Source organism: Oenanthe melanoleuca, chromosome 1 (genome assembly GCF_029582105.1).
Source record: "Oenanthe melanoleuca isolate GR-GAL-2019-014 chromosome 1, OMel1.0, whole genome shotgun sequence".
Classification (NCBI taxonomy): domain Eukaryota; kingdom Metazoa; phylum Chordata; class Aves; order Passeriformes; family Muscicapidae; genus Oenanthe; species Oenanthe melanoleuca.
Window position 1 is genome coordinate 24,171,474 of NC_079333.1, and position 18,558 is coordinate 24,190,031.

Here is an 18,558-nt window from a genome sequence, read left to right on the forward strand (position 1 = left end):
TGATGGCAGCAGGGTTAGAAGATGTATTCTCTAAAGAGTGAAGCAATGTTTCAAAATATTCTGTCAGATCTTATTTGGATTTTGTTTCCCCCCCCCTTACAGTGGTGAATTCTATAGAAAAAATCTGAGTTAATATTTTATTGTGTGATGCTGATGTGCATTATTCTTGCTCTGCCTCATGTAAGACTTCAGCAAATGGGCTTCTGTTTGCAGTTTTCCCTCCAGCTCAGTCCCATCTTTCCCTACATCACCCATGGCTGGATTCTGGCACTTCAGCTCAGCCCCAGCTGCCATGTTCCTGCAGGTCCCATTCCACCTCTTATGCACAACCTCCCGCTCCACAGGAAAGTGCCTGCAGAGCTGCACCTCTGCTTTAGTGGCACTGCTGGTACTGTGCTTTATGGCTCTAGAGCTGTGCCTTATGGCTCCCTGCAGTAACTGATACCAGCACACAAGGAAACAATGCAAAATGCATTGTTTCAACTAAGAATTAAGATGGGAGCATACCTCATGTGTCCTGCCTTTGCTAAACCTTTTTAGAATAGGCTTCAAGAGATGTCATGCATGCTTTTATAACCTCTCTGTGCATTACTGGGAGAAGTTTGCCTCTGATTTGTTGTCACACTTCCTCTGTTGTTCACAGTCGCTGGGTTTTGACCTCCTGGCCCGCTCTAATTATCACTGGCAGCTGTGCTTCTCCCGTGCTGAGCACATCCTCATGGAGGGACTTGATGAAGATGGTGGTTGTCGCATGAAGTGCTTCAGGGTCATGAGGCAGATGAAGGAAGATGTCTGGTGTGCTGGAAATAAGCCTGTCATCACAGCTTATCACCTTCAGGTAGGCATTACCCTGATACCAACATACAGTCATGGGGTCTGTTGTAGTGGCTTCCATCCAGTAATGTCAGAATGTTGCAGTGTTAAATCAGTGTATCATCTGTGTAACTTCTAAGGTAAGTGTCAAAACTGCTGTACCTTTTCATTGTGTTATGGTGCCAAGGAGTTCACTAAATTTGTGTTCCAAACTTCAGTAAGAAACTAAGGCCCATAGGAACATTATGATTGCAGCAACATAAATTGAGTCAAGGCCCGTGCTCTGTTTTGACTTCACATTGTACTGATGTCTGTAATTGCACACTTACTTCCTGTTTCTTGAATATCCCAGCCGTCTATATCCATCTGTCTCTCTCGTGGAAGATGGTGCTTTTTTCTTTGTGGATATGCACCAAACAAAACTGTCTTAAGTGAGCATTATTAATGAATCAGGTGCAAACTACAGTTGTGGTAGTATTCCACCTGGGGTAGGAAGGGAAGGAAGAGTTAAAGGGGTGGTGGCGTCCTCCCTGCACCTATTTCAGGGTTCAAGATGGTTTCAAACAAGATTTGTGAAGAAGAGAGAGGAGACTCTGCTATGACTGTGTCCTTACCTCTAACAGCTGCAGACATAGATGAGCCACAGCACCATTTGTTAGATTATAGGTGAAAAATCCTGCTTTCTTGAACTCCATCCTCCTGGAGTTGCAAAGAGAGGTTGTACTTTTCTCACCTTGAAGCCTCAAGCCATTAGGTTCCTACAGTAGTTACTGATCTTTTGGTGTCCAAAACCAGATGCAATGCTAAGATTTCTCCTAAAGAAAACGGTGACCATCAAATGCTGTTACAGTCATGGCAATACTGTAAATAAAGATGGAATTGAAAAAAAAAAATGGTGAGGCTGAATATACCTTAGCTGAGTGCAAAACTCCTCAGTGTCTATAAGAACAACCTGGTGGAAAATTCATATGTAAGACAAAGTGGAAAACCATTTAACCATTAGGAACAATGCTTTTCCCCCGGCTGAAGGAGCAGATGTGCAAGAAGTGCTGTTGCGTGGACTCTTGATCAAATTAAGAAACTATTTAGAATCTCTTCAGTTCTTTACTGTAACTGTACTTCCAGCTTTTCTGACAAGAGAGGATTGGTTTACCACACAAAAAGAATTTTTCAAAATTACTCACATTAAAAAGAAAAACAGGAAAAAAAGAAAAATTAGGGAAGTAGTCAGTGGATAAACCAGCAGTCAAACAGAGGCTTAGTGTTAGGTTTCTTCACATTCTCAGGTTCCCCCTGTCAGAGGTACCCAAAAATTAGGATTAGACAAGATCCTTTATAACAGAGAAAATCTGCATCCCAGAAGCTCTGAAAGCCAGAGAGGACCACATAACTGCTCTTCTTTTGCTTACCTGCATAGGAATGAAATTTGAGACCTTGAGAATTTCAAAATATCTAGGCACATTCTGAAAGCCAACTCTACGCTTTTGGTAGAGAGCTGGCAGTTAGGGACATAAATGCTGGGGATAAATCAGCTGTTTGGGCACCTGACTGAAGAAGCAGTGCTGTTTTCTTTGCCTCCAGAAACTTCATTGCAACTGCTGCCTGCTGAAGTAGTTCTGGTGTGTCAGAAGGTAACTGCTTTGCAAGTCTTCAAGGAGCAGCTCTGAGAGAGTTATAGCTTGAATTCCTCACTATGTCTGTGGTTACTGCAGCTGTGAATAATAAATTTTTCACATTTGTAAAACTGTTTGAGAAGAAATTTGTCAGCAGTACAACCATAGATGAAATTCTACCTCTGTAGAAACAGACAAGTTGAAGGCTGTGGTTCTGCCACCTCTCACAATGTCTGAGAGTCTCTTTTTGGGTAGCTGAATTTGCAAAATAAAATTGGAATTCAGAGGACAGTTAAGGGACTTAGCAGAATTATTTAACACAGGATAGGTGATTTTGTATTTTAAAAAGTCATTTCAGGCTGACCAAGGCAACCAATATGATTTTTTTGGTACAGCAAGTCTCATTTCTTCGAGAAAATTATTCTCAGTCATGGGAAAGTCTGAGAAAATGCAGCATGAGCAGTGTAAAAATAATACTGTAAGAGCAATAGTCATATGCATTTTGTTATTTTAATAATGTATTTCTCAAATGTTAAATTACATAAAATAATTTTGGAGGAATAGAACATAAGACATGTCAGAAAAAAACAGGCAGCATTTGACCAGAAAGCAAGCCTTGCACCTGCAGTAGCTTCTTGGAATTTCAGTCTGTTTATGATGCAGATCATTGTGTATCTTCAGCATAAATACAGCTGAAGCTTACAAATAATTATGTTGATCTCATTATGCTCTGTCCCTCCTTGCATCTACTGACTCCTACCCTTGCAAAATAGGCCATTTTCTACAGCCTAAAATGCCTGGTACAGAGGCTCCTATTGGAGGATGGCAAATAAGCCAAGATTATTTTAGCAAGATCATTTTCCTTGGGTTCCTGGCTCAGTCAGTGGAGAGTGGCTCCTCTGGGGAGAGATCCTAACCTCTGAGCTGCTCTCCCTGGTCCCCAGGGGAGACTTTAGTTGGGATCCCTCCATTGCAGAAACGTTAATACAGGGAGATAGCGCAAGTCTCTGTGATTTCCAAGGCTGTCAGCCGTTTACCAGCACTAAAAGTGCCTTAGTAAGCTGTGTGAGCCCTCTACAGAACCTCTAACACATCTTCTCTCCCATCTGCTTCTTGCAGACAGTGCTATTCTGGACGTGTGAAAAATACCCACGCACCAAAGATTGGCGCTGCTTCCCTGAAGCTTTTCTGAGGCTGGTACAGAAGCTGCACAAGTGTGTAAGCCAGCACTTCCTCAAGCATTACTTTCTCAAGAACACCAATCTGCTCAAATATGCCAACACCAGTGACCTGGACCTGGTGGCCAGCAAGCTCGCAGACTTCTTGGAGAAACCTGTTTTCTGCCTGGACTAAGGCAGGCAAAGGTCTTGCCCCAACCCCGAGTTGATCCCCCAGCTTCTCTCCCCACCTGTGGTTGCTGTCTGTGTCCTTCCAGTAGATGTTGCAGCTGGCTGTGTGAGACAGTTGGCACATATAGTGCGAAAGATAAGTGTCGAGCTGGCAGCAGTGGGCGGTGAAAACTGATAGGAGGCATCACTTGATGCCCGGCTGATCTAATTTGCTTTCAACAGTGACAGGCTGCCTGGAAGCTACAGCTAGTGAAATGCAACTTTGTGTCAGTCAGAGCAGGCAACTGCCTTGTTCTGTGTCTCCAGTCTTGTGGCACCTAAGCTGAAAGACAGCGCAAAGGAGTTTCACTCTGCTGCCTCTGTAACCTAGCACATGTATTGCTGCTGCAGTTGCCTTTCTCACAAGGATGGTGGGTTTAATTGCCTTGCTTATCTCACAGGCCAGCTCTGCAGAGGGGCAGAGGAGCAATTATGAGGTGTTCTGAAGCTGGAAGCTTCTCAGAGGAAATTCAATTCAGTGAGATCCTGCTCCAGTCGGATCCAGTAGGATCCAGTCGAAATTTAACCATGCTGCTAGTGTTGAAGAGCTCAGTGGAAGCAAGAAGAACAATGGGTTTTGCCTCTTCATTTTTCTCTCCTCCACTTATGTTTTTCTTCCAATTGCTTCAAATATGCCTTTTTCATGTTTACCTTTGCAAGCTGTGTTAGTGCCATACAATCAGGGGGCTTTGGCAGGGCAGATTTCACTCCCATCCCTGGCTCTATCCGGCAGGCTGGATGAGGAACAGGTCTTTCTCTAGTTGTCAGCACCCACATATTTTTGGGTGCTGTGCAGAAGGAGAATATTTTTCAAAGGCTCTTAGCTCAAAGACCCCCCATGAGGTTGTTTCAAAAGAAAATGGATTTTAGTATTTCAAAAGAACAGAGCTTCAGAATTAATATAAAGAACACTGGGCTTGATGTTATTAAATTGCTGAAATCAAACCAAGATAGGGGGGATTTTGGGTCTGGTTTGGTTTGGGGGGATTTTTTGTCAGGTCTGTGCAGGAAAGTAAGTCCTTTGCCAAGGCGCTTGGCAGAGGTGGGGTTTGCATTCTGCACTCCAGAGAGCTGCACGAGGCGCATTCGCAGCGCAGCATCTCCCCGTTGTGGCAGACTGTGGTACAGCCACACATCTCCAACACAGCCTCTGCCTCTGGAGCAGGCTGTCTTCTACAGTTTTTGAGCAGAGTAGATACGAGTCAGGAAAGATCCCAGCTGTGTTGTCCTGGTCTTGTCGTGGTTCCGTGTCTCCCGCATCAGATCTCACCACATACAGACCTGATCCAACCATGTAAACTGGCTCCCTCTTTGCTCAGATCCTTAGAATGCTCTCCAAGTTGCCTTTCCACATGTGTAACTGAGTTGTGTACCGGTTTTAACAGTTAACTTCTCTTACTAAACCTTCATTCTCCAGGCTCCCTAAATGGGACACAAGTGTCAATTTCATGATGACACCTCTCAATTGTGGCTTTCCTGTTTCCTGTGAGCTGAGCTGTTTCAGCAAAATGCAGAGTCAGGCAGCTGTGGCAATGAAGTAATGTCTCCGGTTTAATCTTGATTTTGTCTTGTGGTTGGCGGGCTGAAGTTAGAGGAGGGCAAAAACAGTTCAAACTGTTAGAGGACAGTGCAAAACATCCAGAGCTGTTAATCCCAAATTTGATATTTACTGCTCTGATGTATCGTCTTTTTGGGATTTAGTTGTGGCTGTTAAAGAATTTATCTCCCTTTATAGCTATAGAGTAAAAAAAATGTTTCAGTGCTGATCCTTAACTTGGATGCTGCTGTGTATCAATCCTCAGCTGCTGGGGTTCACAGCAAAACCATGGGTATGCGCCCTGTGCTGCACAGCCATGACATGGAATGTTTCGCTGCTCTGCCAGAGTGGCAGCCTCTTACAGCCAGGAATGACTCAGCAAAGCCAGTAAATAAACACAGAATGATGGACCCCTACTTTGAGCCAAGAATGATCCGTTTTGCTGTATTTTCTTCTTGTTTGCACAAGCAAATCCACCAGCTAGCTTATGCTGCTGCAGAAAGTATCCTTGTCACCAATGAAACATAGAAAGTACAGTTTTATTGACCACAAAGACACAGACACAATCCCACAGCTTTTTCTCTGGAAGAGCACGATGTGGCACAGCTGGCCACTGGCAACGGGAAAAGGCTTTGGGAAAAGTACTAACGTGTTCATGGAAGTCGTTGAATACAAGAATTAATTCCTTTCAGAGACATCTTTGAGATACTATTTTATATCATCTTGTGCAGGTCTGCTTGGGTGTGTAGGGTTTTGTTGTGAGGCAATTTTTTGTGGTTGTGGGAGAGTTGTGCAGGATGTTTCTTATTAAAAAAACCAAACTTGCCAAATATATTTATCGCATTTCTTACCGCACTAAACTTTCTGCAAATAGCTTTTCACTTATACACCAAGACTAATCACAAAATCATGGCCTCATCCCAAGATTTTCCTTCAAAAAAGGAGGAAAATTGTGTTTTGGCTACAGAATAAGTTTTATGTTTCATATTTATATTTCTTCTTTTTTAAAAGTGAGCATCTGGACAAATACAGACTTTCTTGAAATAGGTTTAATCAAAAGTTCTTTGTTCAGAACATCTGGAAGGAATGTCATGACCATTTTCCCTCCCTCTTTTTCCTTGCTTTCATGAATATTTGCTGCATTCTCACCCTCACCACAGTCAGCATCGCTTCATCTGTCAAATTTGAATTGAATGTGTTGCTGTGCTATATAAAACTGTAAAAAAGTCATGGTTTTAGTCTTTTTACTCAGCCTGCCTTCTAGTCACTAGAGGGCGATATCTCTCTGAAGCACAAACACTGATCCAGGATCTTGCTCTTAAAATCAGCATCTTGTTACTATCATCGAGCTGAGACAAATGAGCTCAATTAATTTAATGCTGAATTCTGTTGCCAAAAACGAGAGAAGAGACCATGGGAGAGCTTTCTAATAAATAGCAAGACTTGGATAAAACATCTCTAAACTCTGGAAGCCACTCTTAAGAGCCAGGATATGGATTTATTGTTTCTGATGGTCTTGCAGTAATTCCCAATAGCCTTTGGTTGGGAAAGCACCAACAAGCAAAGTGCAGGCAGGGTTCTGGGAAGGAGGGAACTTGCAGGTAGAGCCACTGTCCGGCTCCATTAGGGTCCTGCTCTCTCTCTGTGCAGCTAGGCCATGACTCCCATTTGTGCCTACCCTTCAGGCTTCTCTGTCTCCCTCTTTTTTTCTCTCTCCTCCAGAAAAAAAAATAAATTCTCAGAACAAGTTTTCTGATATGGCCCTTGGCCACTCCCTTTGGTGGAAATGGTCATTTTTCAATGCACATCAAATCTCTTTTAGTTAATGTGTATGCAGAGGCCGTTACAGACCATCTATTCCCCCTCACTTACACTCCATCTTTAGTTTGAAATGGTGCCCAGCAATGTAGTTAGATCACCTTGCAAACTGTGTTCCCAGTGGGAGCAGCCTGGCCTCTCTGAGCAAAGCTGGGACATGGACAGTGATAGGCAGGATAATTCTGCCTTCACATTAAATATTTTTCTGCTTACCATGCTAGGATTTCTGGTTTTGAGGAGAAACATATTTTTTTTTATTATACCCCCACCCCCAACAGTCATCTGAGGGCCTTGCAATGTCATGTGAGATAGTGACACAGCAGCCAGTGCTCAAATCATGGTAAGAGATCCCCCTCACCCTATCAGGCCAGCCTCTGCCATTACTGTAGGAGGCTGTGATGCCCTTGACCTCCTTGGGATCTGACTTCTCTGGCTGGAATAATACGCACAATTTCAAAGGAAACTAAACAGCTCCAGGTAGCAAGTGTGTTTGAGTCTGTTCTGACCCAAACCATTGCAGCACAAAGAAACGGACAACAATTTCATCATGCTACAGGTACTTGTCAGTTCTCCTCCAAGCAACATCTTTGAATTGAAGGAAAGGACAGGATCAGCACCTGGCTTTGAAAGCATCTCCTGGATGGGTGATGAAGAATGCACAGATGCTACCAGAGACCAAGCTATGGAAAGTACAGAATGTATTTTTCACAGGAAAGATTGTCTCATTTACCATTAGCATCTTTACAAATACAAATAACAAGGAAATGCATTAAGGAAAGAATTAATCAGATTGAAAGGCTTTGTAGTAATCAGAAAAAAAGAATGACATCTTCCTAGGCTCCCCTGGGTGGTAATAATTACCAGCTGCACAACTGTGGCTTGTGCCACTTAAAGATTTCTGGACTAAAAATCTTGGTATGTTTTTGTTTCCATTCTTAGAGAAGCCACTCTTGGAATCAGGCAGCAACACAGGCCAGCTGCTCTGAGAAGCATGAACTGAGCCTGCTTCAGCCTGAGAGGGCACCAGTTTACATGCAGAGTAGCCCAGAGCCTGATCCCAAGCGTGGGTCAGTTGCATCTGGCCCAGCACATTTTTCCTGTTGCCTTGGAAGAGATGGTTACCATTTGTTATCCAGCAGCTTGGATAGCCAAACCTCTTCTGCCACAAGTGCAGGCAGCCTTACACCCATCTGCTTCTGCAGCAAATCCCAGCAGCAGAGGGCAGGCCATAACCCCTTCTTGTGACAGTATTGTCACCAACACAGCTGGGGGACCTGAAGGGCAAGGCTGCATGCACTGCAAGTCCAGGGGGCTAGCTAATGCATTCCAGGGAAAAAGTTTGATTAATTCAGGAGAGCTTAAGAAAGTCCAGTTTCAAGCTAGTAGTGAACCAAAACAAAAATACAGCTCAGAGGAAATTTTTAAAAATCCATGGTAAAAATTACTAAGGAGATGAACATCAGTGTTGAATACCTGGGATCTCATTTTAAAAGGGTGAGGACATGTAGCTGGGAGGAATGTCATCAGCCACTGAATCCATCTGCTGTTCTTCCTGTCCCTTCCCCTAAAAGAGCAGTTTCAAAGATAGGTAAATACTTTGCTGGCTCCTGAGGCAGGCAAATAATTTCAGACCCACACATCATTAGGAGCTTTCTTTGAACTTTCAGCCCAGATGTGTTCACATTGCAGTCTGGTTTGTACCAGTACAGATCAAGCTGCTGCTCACCCTCCATGGGGTTTGCTGTCCATGCAACCATCACAAGGGTAATCACAAGATGCCTTACCTTTGGCTGAGCGTGATGAGATATGCCAAACCGTGGTCTCTTTTTCTCTGATAAAACCTCTGTTCCAGTCCTGCACTACACTGAATATAATTCATCTCTGAACAGATAACCAAGCTGGTTTTCAGCCTTCCAGATGGAATCTCGTCGGTATATGCTATAATGGTGTGTCACATTGATAATACTAATCCACGCAGTATATCCCCCGTGCCGAAGGGGAAAGAACACACAGAGGTCAAGTTCCCTTAAAAACAACTGCAACTTCAAAGGAAGAGTGACTATCATCAGTGATTTCCTTGGCAAACCAGGTTAGGCTGGTTGAAAGGCTTGCCATGGTCGAGTTGTCTTGGAAGTGAACCAAGGCCATGGGCCAACAGCTTCATCATCTCCCTAAGATCTGAGCTCAGGCAAGAATCAATGAGTCTTCTCCAACCTGTTCCTCTCTGCCTTCCCCAGGCAACAACCAGCTCTGGCCTGTAATTCTACCACACTTCTTCCCGTTGAGTTAGTGGTAGACACCATTCCTCCTTGTAACACATATCCAGCTTTTATCACTAAGCTGAAGGGTTTGGCTGTTTTCTAGCTGTGTCATTAAAATGTCATAGACTGGAGAGGCAACAGATCAGTGACCAGAGTTAATGCCAGCAAAAAGGATTAAATGAACAATGGATCTTAAGCGTAATTTATTAATGCCATTAGCTACTGAGAGGGAATTATGTTTTGGCTGCAGTTCTGAGGGGGAAGGGTAGGTCTTATCTAGGCAGGAAGAAAAAAAGTGTCTGATTTCATTTGGATTAACAAACAACTATATTGATTTGCCATGTGATACATCTTGGGCTTTTATGTTTAGCTCAGATGTAATAACATCTGACCAAAGACAAACTGTATTTTCTCTGTTTGATATTCAGACCCTTGTGGCCAGACAATGTTGTGGTCACATCTCACAGCTGCCAGTCACAGAGCATCTGCCACTCTGCCTGATAGAGCACAGTTCTCCATCAAAACTCTTGCAGAAAGGCAGGTCCTCTCCTCTTAGAGGAGAGATATAACATTAGTTTCATGAGTGGTTCCTTGTAGTCCTTGCCTTATATCCCAGGGATGGGACTGAGCAACCAATGCCTTTGTTTGCAGTGTTTCTTCTGCCTTTCGTTTGATAACTGACACAGTATCCCATTAAACCTCTTAGCTTGGCAGCTGAGGCCATTTGTTAGAGTGTGGTACGGAGGATCATATTGTGAAGACAGAGATTAGACTGGAGAATAAAGAGAAAGTTTAATTTTGTGTGACAGTGCAGAGTTGCCTCTGCTTGGGGTGATAAGGAGGGCTAAAAGTGATTGTGGAGGCTCGAGCCTGAGGGGATTTGTTTCATGTCTCCCTGCTCAGTTTTGAGCAGAAGGGTTTTAGCAACCACTTTGAAATAGGGAGTAGCTCTGCAGCCACCTCACTGCTTTCTGTATCTAAATGAGGGCCTGAAGAGGGGGCTTGCATGGGAAAGTAAAGCTCAGCAGGTGTAAATGATGCCAGAAGCCAAAGCTGCTTGTGCACTGAAGCATGGTACTTCTGGGAGGGGATTGCCCTTGGCAATAGCCACTTAGTTATCATTATCTCTGTGCTGGAGGCCCACGTCCTTGACTTGAACTGCTGTTCCCTGGGTCCTTCCTGTTCCAGTGCGTTTAGCACAGCATCCTGTGAGTCCTCCAGCAATCTGGGGACAGGAGGCACCCTCCAAAAGTCAGCAGGAGCCCCACAGTGACAATATATATTTAGGATGTCTTGTGATCTCCTCTGAGCTGGTTTGGCTAGTATTAGAAGTAGCAGTAAGAGAAAAGTTGGCAGGTTGGGAAAGGCAGCATAGAGATGGATTTCTGGCATCTGTGCCACCAGAAAGAAATGACCGAAGGTCAGAGCGGCTCGGTCTCTTTTGTGAGCCTATTTAATAGACAAATCTCAGGAAAGACCCCAGCTACCATCAACTTTAGAATCAAACTCAGACCTCTGCAGCTCTCTCCATGGACATTATCTACTCACATGATCACATGTACATCCCATCATGAACAGTGAAAACTGTGGGAACATATACACACATTTTCAAAAATGGTGGCTAGGCCTAGTCTTTTCCCAAATGAAGTAAACAGATGTCAAAAAAGAGGAGGTTAAAATGGGTATATAAATTTTTTACAACTGTACCTTAAGACCATTTTAAGTTCTGTTCCCGCAGTCCCTGTTACTTGTTCTGGAGATATACTTAATGAATAATGTATTCTCCCACTGGCTTGATTTTTTGTTCAGCTATTGTACCCGCTTTCTTTTCTTTTGTCTGCCCTCTATTCCCTGGAGACTGAGTACTTTAAGGCAGGAGCCTGGCATACAAAGATCTTCCATTTCTTTGTGCTTCCTGAAACTTAACACAATGCAAACCCTTAGCAAAACCTCAGAGTAACAAAGGAGATGCTGATCTGAACAGCTGGAAAGACAACAGAGCCTTTCCAGCCACCCAAGTTAGGTCCTGGCTGATAAGGGCTTTGGACCCGTGAGGAGCCAGGGAAGCTGCTCAGGAGGCAGAGCATTTTGGCAAGACTCAGAGAATTTCTGCTCAGCCTACAGCCATGGTGGGAGTGGGGCAGGAGCAGAAATCCTGCTCTGGCTGGCCAAGCCCACCTTGGGTATAGTGGCAGCTTGGGACAGTGTTGTACAGGATGGCAGCAACTTTGTGCCCCCCAGGAGCTGCTCCACACACTCCCAAAAGCATCTCTGATTGCTTCCAGCAATGGCATTTCGAGTCTGATGAAGATTTTAATAAGTGATGATGATCATATGCAGTATGCATACAACAGATATTCTATAATGTATGCCCCAATCTAGCCAGACCTGGGCTGCATTTTCCTGCATCACTCTCTAGGGCACCAACGGTTTGGGGCAAAGCCCAAGCTCTCTCTGGCTATGCTTCCAGCTGGAATTGAAGGCAGCTGCCACTGTAAGTACAGTGCAAAATGAGCTAACCAGAGGAGCAGACTGGTCAAAAGTTGTCATCCTGTCGCCCTGGTGACTCTGTCAGCTAAGGTAATCTGTGCTCAGGTGCTGTCCTTGTGTTAAAGGCTCCTAAATGCAGCAATCCTGCTCGAGCCCCCTTGCAGGGAGGCCTTATTGTGCCTCTTGGAGCCTCAGTAACTTAAGAACTGATTTGGAAGTGTTTTCAGTTAGGTTCCTCCAGGCACTGAGAGAGGGGAATCTGAAGCATAGTGGTGAGACATCAGAGTTGACAAAGGCAAACCACATGATACACATGGATTTGGGACCTATAGCAAGGGAACATCTGAAAACATGGGCACCAACCCTCTGGCAAATTAAAATACTTCAAGAGCTGTTAAAGAAACCTCAAAACATAATCAAAGATCTAAGATAATCACTGCTCTTCCTGCTGTATGTGAAACAGCCACTTGGCAAACTGGACTGATGGAGGCTGGGATGTGACGGAGTTCAGGATGTGAGGATGGCTGAGATTCGGAGGTGGCAGCAGCCTCATCATGCAGCCTGGGCAAAGCCCCTTAATGTGATCCCAGCACAGAGAGGCTGCAGCAACTGCTTGCTTTCATTTGCTAGGATTTAACAAGAGGAAAGTTTTTCCGTTTAAAGTGGAGGACCAATTCCATGTTTGTGTTCCAGTACTTAACATTCCCTTTTTGCTTAGGAAACCCAGCAAAGGTTACTTTTGGTGTTCTAAAATTTAATCTCTTTGAACCTTCAACCTACAGCCAAAACAAGAAAATAGAAAACGACATTTCAACAAATAGCCACTGTTTATATCCAAAATATATGTAATTTATTTAAAAAATGCTAGCATGCAAACCCAATGTTTGTTTCCTGAGCTCTGTGTAGCACCTGGTTTGTGAATAAGAGGGCACTGGGGGCTTGGGGTGTTTTTCTAAATAGGAAACATATTAGAAAACAAATAGAACTTTTGGCAATACTCGGTAGTTGTTAAAATACAGCCTAAGGCAGTCTGGGAGAGCCCTAATAGTAATTTCTGTTTTACCCAGAGCACTTCAGGCATAGCTCCTTGAGAGGCTGGTCAGGTACCCACAAACTTGCTGTGCTAAACCTGCACTGAAATTTCATACAAAACTCCTGGGTGTGAACAGGAGCATCCCTTAGTTCACACAGAGACTGATCTGGTCTGTGACCAATAAAAAAGGAAAACAGTAATATGTCCCCAAGTCTAGGGCTTAGCAGGGAGAAGCACAAATGTCAGCCCAGCAAGCATCTTGTAATGCTGACAGCAAGGCTATGTGGGAACAATACAAAGGTTCTTACCTACATATGCTGGACAACAGCTCAATCTAAACCTTTTTCTATTAGATACTGCAGTTCAAGCTTAGCTTTTATTGATTTTTTTTCCAGTGGTCTGCTCTTACAAGCTGGAAAAACCTGGTCAAATGAAATGCAGGTGCTGGTTTGAAACACTTGTAAGACAAACACATGGTAGTGCTTTGAAAGATGTCCATTAAAATCAACTTCCGCTTTTTCTTCCTTCAGTTATCCCTACAATATCCTCAAAAGTATCTTCAGACCTCTCCCTGGCTTGGGAAGACATGAATCAAACTCACATCAGCCCATCTTGAGAACCTGCATGAACCAGGTAAAACTTCAGCTGGATTTAGCAGGATTTTTAAGGTGAGGGATTTGAAGTTTTTCCTTCAAGTATGACATTTGGCACAGGTAGAACTGTGCACCATTTTGGGAAGAGGGAGGGAGGTGTGATTGTGGTGGTGCATATTTCAGGCTTCTCCTTACCTGTATTGGTGCACAGGGCAAAAGGATGGCCTGTGACTTATTCAAGGTGATGCAGCAGAGGGTGGTACACAGACCTAGACCCAACTCTCCCAGCCTTCTGGCCTGAGTCCTTAATGTGTGCTGAGCTGTGAAAATCATCTGTGACTGCCTGGCTGCTCTGTAGGCGGAAAAGCTGCTGCTACTGCTGCTGTTGCTGCTAGTGAGGCGGTGTTGTTTTTCTCTCTGTTGATATTTGATATCATTAATGGTATAGTTTTCTTTCTGTTTGTTTGCTTGTTTAAATCCTTCTTGGTGATTATAGAGCCATCTCTTGCCAAATTTCAGTGCTCTCTCTGCACATATTTTGTGCCTTTGAAGTAGATATTATTTACAGTAGTTTCTGGCTGTAAATGCAGGATTTATCATAAGAATAGCATTTCTTATGCCACTGCCTTGGCCTCTGTTTCAAAAATGGTTACTGCAACAGGGCAGGACTGACTCGCCTATCACACTATCCTGCTGCAGGGAGGCAATACCTCTCTGCCCTCTTTTTGCTGCCTGATCCAGCCAGCTCAGGTGGGAGCCCTGCCATGGGTTGTCTGTGTCACAGCTCCACAAAAATGCCAGCTGTATTTGAGAACAGTGTCTGCACTGCAACCGCACCTCCAGTTGAAGGGGATATCACTCCAGCTCTGCTGCTGGCAGCTGGGTGCTCTGGTGCCCATCAGGGTGACGGTGGATGCATAGCTTCAAGCTCTATGCACAGCCTTCCAGGAAGAGCCCTTCTTGCTCTCGTCCCATGCTCCTGAGCTTGTAGGATCTGTTGTGTGCAATCTGGCGAGGGTACAACTCATGCCCTACATTCAATGCATGCCAGCTGGTCCCCTCTAGAATGTCACAGTGCCATCCCCGTTTCTTCCCCTGGAAGAGCTGTGAGCACTGGGGAGAAGGGGCTGGGAGGCTCCAGGTTGCCTTGGTTGTGTCCTCTCTTGTGCTCTTTGGTGTGTTAGAGAAGAAGGTGTTGCCAAGAGCCCTGCTCTGTTTGCTTATTTTACTCGTGTGTTACTGTATCTGCTGCAAACAGCACCCAGCTCCCCAAACCTTGTGCCACAGTCCTTCTGCAAGCTTTTCCTCTAGCTGCAGTGTTGCTAGGGGAATACTGGGACACAGGTGAAGCAGGGTAACAGGAGGCACTAAAGTGGCTGTAATACTTGTCTTTGTTGACAGAGAAGTGCTGAGGAGGGCTAGGAGCTGTCACAGTGGGAAGGCTGAAGGTGGTCTGAGGGATGTGGAGGGAGCCCGAACCTTTTCCCGCCCCGAATTCCACTTGCGGGAGCTCAGCGGCCGCTGGAGTGCTGTGCAGCCCCGCCATCTGCCCCTGGCTGGGCTCTGGCACCCACCTGGGTCCCCACTCGGTCCCAGCTCAGGCCCCCACTCTGAAGCCATCAAGGTGGCCAAGGGCTGCAGTCTGGGCACGTATACGCCTCCTCCTTTCCCCCCAAAACCTGATGTGGGGAGCATGGTCCTCTGTGAAGCATGCCTTGAGAACAAGCCCCACTCATGGGGAGTGGCAGAAGGAGCTGAGGCAGATAGAGCTAATTCTCCAACCCATTTTAAGCAAGGGGTTCCTGGATTTGGGACAGTCCAGCACCAGAGCTGGTAGGTACTTGCCTTTCCTGGGCAGAAGCCAGGGGTGATCATGTCCGCACCCCTGGCAGATTTTGTTCTCACAGTTTGGTAATGCAGAGCATTGCTTCAGACATGGGCACCTCCTTATAAATGTTCCTAAGAGGTTTCTCATGCAATTTAATTTCATGTGAAGGTGCACAGGTTTGGGATTTTTGTTCTCACCTGCTCTGATCCAAGCCTAAATTTTTCTCGGTATTATCTATGCCGGCATGATTGAGTAGGCCCTCTCCTGGGCAGCAGATGTGCCCATTGCTCCATTGCCTGCCACGTGTTCCTCCTTGGCCCTAGCCCAGAGAACATTATGTACCTGCTGGTGGGATGTTGGAGTCAGTGAGTTAGGGGTCTCTCTGAATTATTCAGAGAGAAATCAGAGTGTAGGGATTGAATAAGTCTTAGAGTGAGTTCTGATGTTTTTAGTGAGTAAAAAGTCTGGATTCCACAGTAATAGCTTGTGTTCTACTGAAGGTTGCAAACACAGTGATATCTTCAGTAGAGGCTCTAAGCCCACAGTTGTAGACAGGACTTAGACATAATAGAGCTATAGTAAGAATATTGCTTACATTTCTTAGATAGAACACGATAGAGTGTATGCGTTCTATACGTAACCTGGTGAGCTAAGAAACTAGAATTCTGAGAGGTTGAAGAGTAGTGGTCCGAGCTTGCATCTTAGCTTGTTGGAAAAATGCTATATAACAGTACGTATTCAGAAGACTTGTTGCTTTTAGCCACAGGCTTCTAGCCATTCAGCTTTTAGCCATTCGGCTTTTAGCCACTTGCTTTAGCCATTCGCTTATTGCTGGCTGTTTTGCCACTGCTTTTTGCTATTGCTTGTCTGTGTACCATTGAGACTGATGTGCTTTGTAATAAGATGTGCTTTGTAATAAATAACCTTTTAACTATTAGCTGCTTTGCTTATTTTAAGATTACCCGACAAGTAAGAGCTCAGAGTTAGGTGCCTATAGAGCACCTGAGAGTAGGTGCCTAAGAGCACCTGGGGGTCAGAAAGAACACCCTCATCTAATACCACATGCTTGTCTGTGACTGCTGCACTGTTATGTTCCTCAAGCCAACACCAAAAGCTGTCCATTTTCTTTTATTTTTTCTTTTTATTTTTTTCCCCTTTTAAATGAATGTACTTTCTGTTCCAAATTACTCAAATTACACTGGAAACTGAAATATTTAAATATTTCTCATCAGGCCTTTACACAGCTCCCTCATGTTCCTTCTCTCTGGAAGGGCTTTCAAACCCACAGATGAACTGAGATCACTCACTGCTTCACCAGACCATGGTGCAGACTCCAGGCTGCTGAGCACAACAGCCCCCTTTGCTGGGATTGAGGTGCCCTCAGGCAGCAGGGCCATCAGGGGTCCAGATGTAGCCAAGCACTTTGGATGCAGTCACTAGTCCTAAAGCCAGACTTTCAGCCTGTGATGACTGCATGTTCCTCCTGAACAATGCTGGCAATCAAATCCACTGAGTCCAAATTCCTTCCCACCCGCCCAGATACCAGCCCAGGAAGGCAGTGGGTAGTGTGCCAGCCCAAAGGAAAGTCCAGGCATGTGGGTTGCTGGTGTAGGGGGTTGAGAATGTCCTTTTATTTGCTTATCATGGTGCTTCTACCCTCCTGCTCTGATTTAGGGCACCTTCTCTGGCTCACACACATCAGTCCAAGAAAGTCAGGATGATGCTGTATAGAAACTGTAGGCAATACCTTGCATCTGCTTTAAGCTTCATGCATCTCAAAAAGCTTGTCTCTAAATCGAGTTATTTCAAGGTAGAGGAAAAGCATTCACACTTCATACCACACATGGTGTTATTTAGGCAGAGTAGTTATCATGCAAATATTACTTGCACCTCAGCAAATTAATTACTGGGCAAGGGCATGCTCTGTGTCAGCAAGTCAGCCCTGCCCTGGGTTATGCGATTTTTGAAGAGAGAGCTTCCTGGGACAGGCAGCCAGGGCACAAAGAGCATTGGGCTGTTGGTGTGACTCCCTGCTGGCACTCAGTGCAGCTTGGCTCAGCCAAGCACTTGTGCCCTGTCAGCACTCTCCTTCCCTGCCACCATCCCCAAAACTGCAGCAGCCCCTGGGTGCAGCTGGAAAGGGGTGGCCCCAGCAGGGATACCTCTCCTCCTGTGCACCCTTGCAGCACAGCAGCCAGCCCTGCCCAGTAAGGGGATGGGATGTGGGAAATAGGATGTCTAGGGGGCCTGGCCCCTACAAGTACCTCCCAGACAAAAAACTCCCACTAAAAATCATGCTCCCCTGCTTTGGAGAGGACTCTTGTCAGCATGTTGGTGTGCCCCTGGTACACACATCTTCTGTCCCAAAGGCAGATTTCCAGTACCTAAAGAGGGCCCGAGGGCCCGCAGGTAAGAGGAAGAGAACTATTTGCAAGGGCAAGTAGTGACAGGACAAGGGGAAATGGCTTCAAACTGAAACAGGACAGGTTGAGATTAGATATTAGGAAGAAATTCTTTACTCAGATAGTGGTGGGGCACTGGAACAGCTTGCCCAGAGAAATTGTGGATGACCCATCTCTGGAAATGTTCAAGGCCAGGCTGGACAACGTTTTGAGCAAACTGGTATAGTGGAAGGTGTCCCTGGCCATAGCAGGGTCTTGGAACAAGATGACTTTTAAGGTGCCTTCCAACCCAAACCATTCTGTGATTCTATGTGTCCCCATGTCATGGGCAGCTGCTTTTGGCTGAGCCCTGAGGACCACAGAGGATAAACATGGCCCCATCACAGGCCAGAGTGCTGAGTATGATCCGTGCAGCTGAGCCAGCTGTGAAGAGGCCAAAGTGGCCTTGTCCTGGTGTGACCAGATGACTCATGTCACCCTGGTTTTCTGAGGAATAACAGGCAGCATTGGGCAGCCAGGGTGAGGCTGAATCATTGTGGGCAGAGCAGCTGTATGCGAAGTGCAGCAGGCCACCTCGGGTCTGTTCACAGCAGAAGCGCTGCTGTAGTTAAATCCGTAGGGCTGTGGGCTGGGTGGGAGCAGGAGCGGGGGCTGGAGCTGTGCCGCAGCAGGAACAGCATTGGAGCGGAGTGCTGCCTTGTTGCAGCGCGGCTGGAGACTTGGCTCTGCCCAAGAGGTTAAAACAATCCCTCCCTGTCCTTAGGGGCGGTTGGATTTCCACT

The 18,558-nt window shown here is 45.4% G+C and overlaps 1 protein-coding gene across 1 annotated transcript in view; it reads left to right on the top strand.

Moving 5' to 3' along the window:
• The window catches only part of MAB21L3 (mab-21 like 3), a 49,936-nt gene that overhangs the window by 23,800 nt on the left and 7,578 nt on the right, over positions 1 to 18,558 (top strand). Inside the window, exons 6-8 of the mRNA XM_056501649.1 lie at positions 644 to 838; positions 3,546 to 4,185; positions 13,484 to 13,621. Coding sequence (XP_056357624.1) covers positions 644 to 838; positions 3,546 to 3,779 — 429 coding nt within the window. The 3' untranslated portion in view covers positions 3,780 to 4,185; positions 13,484 to 13,621. The remainder of the gene's footprint in view (positions 1 to 643; positions 839 to 3,545; positions 4,186 to 13,483; positions 13,622 to 18,558) is intronic.